The 10558-nt window shown below is 49.5% G+C and overlaps 1 protein-coding gene across 2 annotated transcripts in view; it reads right to left on the bottom strand.

Moving 5' to 3' along the window:
• Positions 1–319: 319 nt before the first annotated feature.
• LOC137423506 (uncharacterized) overlaps positions 320–10558 on the bottom strand; it is a 133779-nt gene continuing 123540 nt past the window's right edge. For both annotated transcript variants that reach the window (XM_078771327.1, XM_078771333.1), the window contains exons 12-13: positions 2530–2661; positions 320–1035 (exon numbers count right to left, since the gene is read on the bottom strand). In XM_078771327.1, coding sequence (XP_078627453.1) covers positions 943–1035; positions 2530–2661 — 225 coding nt within the window. In that variant the 3' untranslated portion in view covers positions 320–942. The remainder of the gene's footprint in view (positions 1036–2529; positions 2662–10558) is intronic.

Below are 10558 nucleotides of genomic sequence, written 5' to 3'. Positions count from 1 at the left end.
GGTGATTATAATTAACGGCAATGTACCCCCTTGAAGGAAACACATTCAATCTTGTGAAACACACTCGCTTCATCCTGGTCAAAGAGAAACCTCACAATCGACTGATTTGATGCGCTCTGTAACCTCTCACTAACCCCCCACTGCACTTTGTCAATTAACCATCCCCCCACCTCCTTTACCCCCTTACTCGTCCTAAGTCCTCCACATAATCCATCTTGCTGCTCCTTTGCTTCCCTCCGTCGCGATCGTTTCACACCAATACAACATGAAACAAACAATACATTTTACGATCAAATACAATAATACGACAAACGTCACATTCAACGGTCACAACATCACCATTCATTCAACCACTTAAAATGTCAGACATTTCTTATATGAAACAACTGAATAGATTTTCCCATTTGTGAAATATATATATAGTATCCTTCCTTGTCCCTTTGCCAATTTCCATCAATCCGCTTCTCGATGACCCTCCAGATGTACATTTGACTGCAGTATATGGTGTAAAGAGAATTTCACACTATGGAAAACAAAATATCGATTGTTAACTTAGTATGTAAGAGTAAAAGGATTATGTAACAAGTGATGGCAAGAAAGATTGCAGCACAATTTGGGCCCCCAGTACAAATAAGAGGAACTTCTCTGACCTTTAAACCTTGTGATAATCTGTGCCCACCTTTCCCGTAACAATTCTCCCATTGCCTTATCACTTTTCTTTCCTCCATATTAATATACAGTTTCTTTCTGTTCTTTAATCAGTCTCAATTCATAATGAACTTTCCATCTAACCTCTTCTGTGATCTCTCTGTGATGTCTAGACTTATACTCAATGTCACATTGTTTCCATGTCTCCCCCTCTCTATTCTCTTTTTCATGTCTTGTTATCTAGCAAATGTCCACTCTTTCAATGACCAAATCATCACCAAACCAAACTTCCTTTCATTCTCTCTCTAAGTAGCGATAAGTTGGGTTTTCATATCCAGAGTTCTGCAAGCGAGACAGGTGGCTGTCTGTAGACACAGCAACAGAGGCCTACAAGAGAATAAAAGGTACAATAAATTAGAAGTGGGGAGGAGGTGCGGGGAGGTATACGAGAGCGACAACAAGGAGAAAAAGACATAAAATGTCATAGCCCCCATGGTTTTAGTAATTTTGCTGTATGGAGTTAAAGGCTGCCAGTCGGCCATCTTTGGTCGGATTGCAAAACAAAATCTTCTGCATATGTATACTCCCATGTATTTTCGTTGTGGCAAGTTCGAACAAAATCGGTAAATGCATGTCTGATAAATGGTTGAGGAGAGTGTTCAATACTGGGATTTCTTTGTTACAATTAAAATAGCTGAGAGTCTACTAGTCAGCCATCTTTTATCAGATCGAACAGTGAGGTGCATGTGCATGCCGTCATGTGCTATGTTTTGCCAAGTTTTAACAAAATCGGACAATGCTTATCCGATACATTTTTGAGGACATGTTTAAGTAACAAAATGGTCGCCAGTCGGCCATCTTTTATCACATCTTGAAACAAAATGATGTGCATATGTATCCCATCATGTGTTGTCCTTTTGCCAAGTATGAACAACATCGGTCTATACATCTCCGAGATATGGTTGAAGCCGGACAGACGGACAGACAGACAGACGGACAGACGGAAAGACCAAACCCAATCCATAAACCCCCGTCCCCGTCCCCGTCTCCAATGAGGGCTAATAATATGGTAAAAACTGATGATTGATCACCTGATTTGTATTGCTGAGGATTCCTTCTCAACTCTGAACACTCAAAACAAAACATCTAATGTTGGATGTTGAGTATGAAACAAATGGTTTTGCTAATGCCACATCATGAAATTATCAAATCTCGATCAAGCTCTCGCTTTTTCCACTCGAATTCAATGATGACAACATTTGGAGTTATTGCAATCATATATTGTCACATCTATTGTGAAGTATTATGTCCTGATGCCACATGAGAGACACCAACAAATGACTAATTTTGCCTGACTGATTCGCATTGAGTGAGGACATGTTCACCTACCCGGGTGACTCAATGAAGATTCATCAAAGCAATATGAATGCCAAATCAATGATTCTCATTATACAGTTGTCTGCTCATACAAAGTAGTTTGAAACTACTTTTATACTTAATTTGGAACACCGAGATTATATTCAAAGCTGAAGGCACCACAAATTCATCCATTGCCCAGTTGGCAAGGCTCAAGTCTGATGTTACGGGCATCGATGGGTCTTCATTCAGGAACAATTGCCTCAGTTGAAACATTGGACCTGAGGCCTGCCTAATGGGCAGCTATCCTAGTTGGTGGTGCATTCTGTTTTGAATATATGGATCTGCGCAACTACAACCAGTTTTTTTTTTGCGAGCAGGAAATGACATCAGGAGGTTTGAAATCAGGAGGAAACATACCGCAAATTTGTTAATCACTCTTGGATGGATAACTCTGATTTGCATGGATGAATGTACAAATCGATCCAATGTGTGGCCAGGATTGTGGGTGGCGTGAGACATTACCGATGCTGTGAAGCTGTTCCGCTGACGTAAGAAGTACAGGAAGAGAAGCAGAAGACATGCTGACGTAGCAGCAGCAGCCATGACAGCAAGCACTGCGCCTCGGCCAAGCCAACCATGCCCGACATGTGCACCCTGCTCACGACAGATAGAACAATACACTCATCTTACACTGCACAGTAGTTTACCCTCGACATCATCTTTAGCTACACAAACAGGTGACTTTTTAATTTACAGACTTTATTCTGTAGATTTCCAAAACTAATAGAGTTTGAGATATATTTTGCAAAGATAATTCCAAATTTTAAAGTGGTGAAGCCTCTTCAATATTTGGCTATGTCCTTCCTTCCATCCGTCCATCCGCCCATCAAAAATGAAGAAGTCGAACCTTTCTCACCCACCGTGTTTAATTGTAATGGGTTCCAAAAGTGTAATTCTAGAGGGTTCAAAGGGTAATTATAATGGGTTCTAAAGAGTGATTCTAAATGGTTCTAAAGGGTGATTCTAATGGGTTTTAAAGGGTGATTCTAAAGGGTTATATTCGTCTCTAGGCGTGGCCTATTTCATATTAAAATGCCAAACTGAACCGCTTCCTTCGGACACGGGCTTTACTTTAAAATTGCTTTAAAAGCAATTCTTATTGCTCGGTTCCCCAAATTTTCCTGCGGGATGCACAAGATCTGCCAGCAACCCTCTTCTTGTGAAACCACCAAAATCAAGACTCTCTGCTCACCTTCACTCCTTCATTCCCCTTTTCTTCCACCTCTGGAACAAATTCCCTCACTCTATTAAATCCCACTCCACCCTCCAGGTCTTTACAACGGCTGTTCACCACCATCTCTTATTTTCCCCATCCAAAACCTTGATCTTTTCTACCCCCGTTAAAACACCCCAAATCTACCTCTTTCAATCTCCAACTTCTTTCCTGAAATTCCTAGTAGGGTCAATTTGTTTTACTAGGGCATGCCCGTACTATATCTATATCTAAAATTATATCCCCCCCCTCTATTTACATGAAATGGTTTGGTCCAAAGCGAACGGCTTGCGAGTACGGTGACAATCCCCCCCCCTCTATTTACATGAAATGGTTTGGTCCAAAGCGAACGGCTTGCGGAGTTTGGTAAAGAAATCGCCATAGCGTGCACAAACGCGCAGGAAAGCGAAAGAATCGCAAATTAGTTTTAATTAGTTTTAAAACATAGTTTAACGCCAACATAGCGGCAACATAGTTTGCCAACGTGAAATAAATGAATACGCTCTCAAATGTGCCGTCCGAGGCAGAGTCTGTTCGCCACGTTCGGCACACGTGATAACTCGCTGCTCTCTGATTGGTTGAATCGTTTTTTGGACATAGCTCGGTAACTACTTGTCCGATTAATATGAAACCTTGAAAAGGCACATCCTCGGGTCCCCAGCAATATACCTGGCAAGTTTCAAGTATATCGGACCCGTGGTTGTCGAGAAACAGCGGTCACAGACAAACACACAGACATACACACACACACACACACACACACACACACACACACACACACACACACACACACACACACACACACACACACACACACAGAGATTACTGGAATTATAGATAGATAGCGTGTACCCCTTCCTTCCCCCTTCCCCCCTCTCTACCGGCCCTCTTTCTTCCACAGATCTACCGACGTCCCTGTTCTCGACCGTTGTGCTTGTATGCTTTCCTCTTTCTCCCCGTCTAGTCTCCCGCTCCCTTTATTTATTGTATGTTTTATGGGGCTGTGTCTGTTCTCGTGTGTAATGTTCGCTTTTACACGAGTCTTGCCTCTGTGTCCAAAAAAACAAAATTCTTATTTATTTATTTGTTTAACACCGGGTCTAAAGGCTCGTAATGGAGCTGTTGCCACTCACATATCTCTCACACACATGGACATTCTGATGAGATAAACACAGCCACTGAGTTTGGGGGAAGCGCCGTCACCTCCCAGAATACACTGGGTACCAGCGACGTCACAACATGCAATGGCGCCGCTTTTCTCTTTAAAATGCTGAATGTCAAGTAAGGAGGCAGCCTGCACCATTTTAAAAGTATTTTGTATGACTCGGCTGGGGTTTGACCTCCCAGACTCGGAGTGGACGCTGTAACCATTACACTACCGAGTCTGCTCCTTTGCTGGCGATATTATCATTATTTGTGCCAGAGACTATTCATTTTAATGAAAGGCCACCGTACACAAAAGATTCGTTTTTAATCAGTGCAACTTTTATTTTCAATTGAGAATGGCATAAGGCCAATTAATCTGTTACACAAAAAGAATCTCCATTGTGTCAAAAACATCTCATTAATCAGAGAGCAATCCAGCACTGCGTCTCCCTCTCGACTGTCAAAATAAGGATACAAAGGCCGGAATATCCACGATGGACCTAGTTCATCAGAAACTGCAGGCCTCAAAAATAATCCATACTTCAAAAGCTCAAGTTTACAACCAATGTCTCCATAGTCTCTTCTTGCAGCTTTATCCCTGGAATAATTGGGCTTGAAGGAATTGAGCATTTCCTGTACCAAACTGGACCTCTCAGCTACCACTGGACACCATGTTTCATCCTTGCTTCTCAAAACCTGCACATGTGACATTTACACTTTTCTTTCTTTCCAGGTCTCTGCGCAAGCTCTGGTCCAATGGGATGGTGCAGAGGTAGCATACTTGCCTTTCACCCGTCCACAAAGTTCCAGAATGGTGTGTTGCATGACAAAGTGCGCTGTGCGTTGGATTGACGTAAAGCCAGATTTTCTCCATCTGCTGGTATTAGTTAGTGGATGTTAAAGATCTCACGGTGTTTTCTTGTGAAGAGTAGATGAATTATCTGTTTATTTATTATTTATTCTAAATTCCTGCCATCTTGTGTCGAGTATCATGGCTTGGCCAGCAAGATGGTAGGAATAATTGGGGTCATGAAATAACTACGAGTAGTAGTAGTCTCTGCAAGTTCGATTTGCCTTCCATATGGAAGCGAGCAATCCAGGATGGCTCAAAAAGCATTCCAATATATCATTCATTTGTTCAATGTTGATTGTTCAATGTTGGATAAACTTTTTCTTTTTTCCTAACTTTTTTTTTTTTCGACTTAAGTTTTCAACTTCAATTGTTTATAAAATGTAATATCACGTATATTACAAATACATTTGTGGATTATGATTGTTTCAATTATGATTGGTGTAAACCATGACAAAACAGCAACTCAGGTACAGTCATTTATCTATATAACTACACATCTGGGCAGTGTCTGTTGTGAATGAACTACTCCCTGAAACTTTTTTTCCATGGTTGTGAAGTGTTTTTAATAACGTGGTGGTGGTTTTGAATCATGTGGTGGTGAGGTATTTTGAATTATGTGGTGGTGAGGTGTTTTTAAATTACATGGTGGTGAGGTGTTTTGAATTACTTGGTGGTGAGGTGTTTTAAATTATGTGGTGGTGAGGTGTTTTGAAGTACGTGGTGGTGAGGTGTTTTGATTTACATGGTGGTAAGGTGTTTTGAATTACATGGGGGTGAGGTGTTTTGGATTACGTGGTGGTGAGGTGTTTTAAATTTGGTGGGGGTGAGGTGTTTTAAATTACGCGGGGGTGAGGTGTTTTGAATTACGTGGTGGTGAGGTGTTTTTGAATCACATGGTGGTGAGGTGTTTTGAATTACTTGGTGGTGAGGTGTTTTAAATTATGTGGTGGTGAGGTGTTTTGAATTACGTGGTGGTGAGGTGTTTTGATTTACATGGTGGTAAGGTGTTTTGAATTACATGGGGGTGAGGTGTTTTGGATTACGTGGTGGTGAGGTGTTTTAAATTTAGTGGGGGTGAGGTGTTTTAAATTACGTGGGGGGTGAGGTGTTTTGAATTACGTGGTGGTGAGGAGTTTTGAATTATGTGGTGGTGAGGTGTTTTGAATTACATGGGGGTAAAGTGTTTTTAATTACGTGATGGTGAGGTGTTTTGAATTACTTGGTGGTGAGGTGTTTTTAATTATGTGGGGGTGAGGTGTTTTGGATTACTTGGTGGTGAGGTGTTTTGAATTACATGGGGGTGAGGTGTTTTGGATTACATGGTGGTGTGGTGTTTTAAATTTGGTGGGGGTGAGGTGTTTTAAATTACGTGGGGGTGAGGTGTTTTAAATTCCTTGGTGGTGATGTGTTTAAAATTATGTGGGTGAGGTATTTTAAATTACGTGGTGGTGAGGTGTAATCATCCCAAACTTCCAGTCTGCACCTGCCCCTCCCCGATGTATGTGCTGAGGGGTTCTTTTTTTAGTTCTATATATTTTTTCAACCTAAATCTTCAACCTAAATTGCTTATAAAAATGTAATATCAGTCATTATCCTCAACTAAAATCAGCCCGTTCCTCAGTAACGACACGTGGTGAGGCGAGCGCCGTGATCCGAGCCAAGCTATTGTATATATATGTATATAATATATATATATATATATATATATATATATATATATATATATATATATATATATATATATATATATATATTGTAGCGACCCATGGGTCCCACAAGCAAGACCAGCATCAGAATCTCCTTGCTCCAGCCGGTGACGTCACCGGCGGGGAACCACGGCGCCAGAGTGGCTGGTAACGTGACCACCAAAGCGTGCCGCGCGTGCGGGTATAATCAGCTACACCTGTTGATCACGTGACCACCGAGGCGAGGCGTGGCTTTCGGTTTCGGTTTCGGTTTCTGGTTGTGCTTTATAAGGCAGCCCGATAAACGGGCTTTTCAGTGTTCCCGAGTTGGTTTTACGAATAAATATCTTCTCGGATGAGTTTGTGCCTTGCCATCCTTTTGTCCGTATCATGCTGGAGCCCGGACTCCTTCACTGGTGACCCCGAATTTGCAACACGCGATGGACACCGCAGTGTCCCTCAAGCTGCCCACCTTCTGGGAAGCACTGCCGCCGTCTGGTTCGTGCAGGCGGACTCCCAGTTCGCCCTGCGTGGCATCACGGAGGACGCCACCCGCTACCATTACGTGGTCGCCGCGCTCGGCTCCGCGACCGCCGCCCACTGCCTGAGCTTCCTCCAGAACCCGCCCGCTGACGGCAAGTACGACGCCATCAAGGCACTTCTGCTGGGCGCGTTCGCCCTTTCCCCGGCTGAGCGTGCACGACGCCTGCTCGACCTACCCAAGCTCGGCGATACACGCCCGTCCGAGCGCATGGACTACATGCTCGCGTTGCTCGGCGAGCACCCCTCGGATTTCCTGTTTCAGGAGCTCTTTCTTCGCCAGCTCCCGGCCCCGGTACGGGTCGCCCTGGCAGGTATGACCATCATAAACGCCCGCGACCTCGCCAAGGAGGCCGACAAAATCGCTTCGGCAAGCCAGCTCGCCGGAGCGGCGAGCAAGCTCGTCGGGGTGGCAGCCGGGAGCCTTCCCGCCCACCCGCCCGACGCCCGCGACGCAGTCTCCTTCCCGGAGACCGCCGGGCCGGCACGACTGGCAGCGGCGACGCCGCGTCGCCCGGTCCCGACGCATCGACCGGAGCCCCCGCCCGACCCGGCCTGGTGCTATTTCCACGCCAGGTTCGGGCGGCAGGCCCGATCATGCCGACCCCCGTGCACGTTCGGCAAGTCGGGAAACGGGCGAGCCGGCGTTCCCTCCCAGCAATGAACGCCGGCCGTTCCGGAAACCTGCTATTCATCGCGGACCGAGCGTCGGGGCGGCGCTTCCTCTGCGACACCGGCACCCAGCTGAGCATCATTCCCGCTTCGGTGGAGGACAGGCGGGCCGCCGTCTGCGGCCCCCCATTGGTCGCGGCCAACGGCTCCGCCATCCGCACTTTCGGCCCACGCACCGTCACCCTCCGCTTCGGCAGCCAGCTCTTTCACTGGGAGTTCGTGACGGCGGACGTCCCCATGGCTTTGCTCTGGGCCAATTTCTTGTGCGCCCACGGGCTGCTGGTAGACGTGAAACGCCGGCGTCTCGTCAACGCCGAGACTTTCAGCTCCCTGGTGTGCGCCTTGAGCCGGGCCGCACCCACCGAGTTTTCCTGCACCCTCCCATTGGCGGATGACTTCGCACGTCTCCTCGCGGAGTTCCCGGCCCTCACGCGGCCGACGTTTTCGGCCATCGCAGTGCGGCATGGCATCGAGCATCACATCCCCACTACGGTCCCGCCGGTGTACGCCCGGGCTCGCCGTCCCGACCCCGCCAAACTCGCCGTCGCCAAGGCCGAGTTCACGGCGCTGGAGCGCCTCGGCATCGTGCGGCGCTCCGGCAGCGCCTGGGCCTCGCCGTTGCACATCGTCCCGAAGCCGGGGGGCGGATGGCGGCCATGCGGCGACTACCGCCGCCTCAACGACGCCACTACCCCCGACAGGTACCCCGTCCCGCACATCCAGGATTTTTCCGCCCGGTTGGCGGGGCGGACCATTTTTTCTAAAGTGGACCTGATTCGGGGGTACCACCAGGTGCCCGTCCGCCCGGCCGACATCCCGAAGACGGCCGTGATCACACCTTTCGGCCTCTTCGAGTTCCTCCGGATGCCCTTCGGCCTCAAAAATGCGGCGCAGGCGTTCCAGCGCCTGATGGACGGCGTGCTGCGCGACCTGCCATTCCTCTTCACCTACCTGGACGACATCCTCATCGCCAGCACGTCCAGAGCCGAGCACCTCCTCCACCTCCGGACGGACGCTGTTCGGCCGCCTCAGCGAGCACGGCTTGATTGTCAACCCGGCTAAATGTCACTTTGGTGCGGCGACGATCGACCTTTTGGGCCACAGCATCACCCGGAACGGCGCTGTGCCGCTGCCGGCCAAAGTCGAGGCCATCGCCGCTTTCCCGCGCCCCTGCTCCGTCAAGGCGCTGCAGGAGTTCCTCGGGATGGTGAACTTCTATCACCGCTTCGTGCCCCGAGCGGTGCAACTCATGCGGCCCTTGTACGCCGCCCTCCACGGCCAGCCGGCGAAGCACGACGTCGTCTGGTGCACGGACATGGACGCGGCTTTTGCCGGCGCGAAACGGGCCCTCGCCAACGCCACGCTGCTGGCCCACCCGGTACCCCATGCCCCCATCGCCCTCACCACGGACGCCTCCGACTACGTCGTGGGCGCGGCCCATGAGCAATGGGTGAACGGGGCCTGGCAGCCGCTCGCGTTCTTCAGCCGGCAACTCCTGCCCAACGAGCTGAAGCACAGCACGTTCGACCGAGAGCTCCTCGGGCTGTACCTGGCCGTCCGCCCTTTTCGCCACCTCCTGGAGGGCCGCCCATTCATGGCCTTTGTCGACCACAAGCCATTGATTTTCGCAATGGCCAAGGTCATGGAGCCGTGGTCGGCCCGCCAGCAGCGCCACCTATCCGCCGTGTCGGAATACACCACGGACATCTGGCACGTCGCCGGGAAAGACAACACCGTGGCCGACTGCCTTTCTCGGGCCTGCGCCAACGCCATCCACCTCGGCGTGGATTTCGCCCTGATGGCGACGGACCAGGCCACCGACGGCACGGTGCAGGCGCTGAGGGTGGCAGACACGGGCCTCCGCTTGGCTGACATCCCCTTCGCGGGCACGGTCCTGCTCTGCGACGTCTCCCAATGCCGACCACGCCCCGTCGTGCTGGTCTCCTGGCAGCGGCGCATTTTCGCTTCCCTCCACGACCTCTCGCACCCAGGCTGGAAGGCATCCCAGAAGCTGGTGTCGGCACGCTTCGTCTGGCACGGGTTGCGACGGGACGTCCGCGACTGGGCCAACGCCTGCACAGCCTGCCAGCGGGCCAAGGTCCACCGTCACACCCTGGCTCCGTTGGCTCCTTTCACCGTGCCCGAGCAGCGTTTCGACCACATCCACGTGGACCTGGTGGGTCCCCTGCCCCCATCGCAGGGGTTCACCCACCTGCTCACCATGGTGGACAGGACCACCAGGTGGCCGGAGGCCATGCCCCTCACCTCCACCGCCGACGTGGCGCAGGCGTTCATCGCCACCTGGGTCACGTGCTTCGGCGCACCGGCGGACATCTCGTCTGACCGCGGCCCACAGTTTACGTCCGAACTTTGGGGCGCGGT

Source organism: Myxine glutinosa, chromosome 1 (genome assembly GCF_964187855.1).
Source record: "Myxine glutinosa chromosome 1, kmMyxGlut1.1, whole genome shotgun sequence".
In the NCBI taxonomy this organism is placed as follows: Eukaryota; Metazoa; Chordata; class Myxini; order Myxiniformes; family Myxinidae; genus Myxine; species Myxine glutinosa.
Note: the sequence above shows the minus strand (reverse complement) of the source record. Positions and strands in the feature narration are given on the sequence as shown.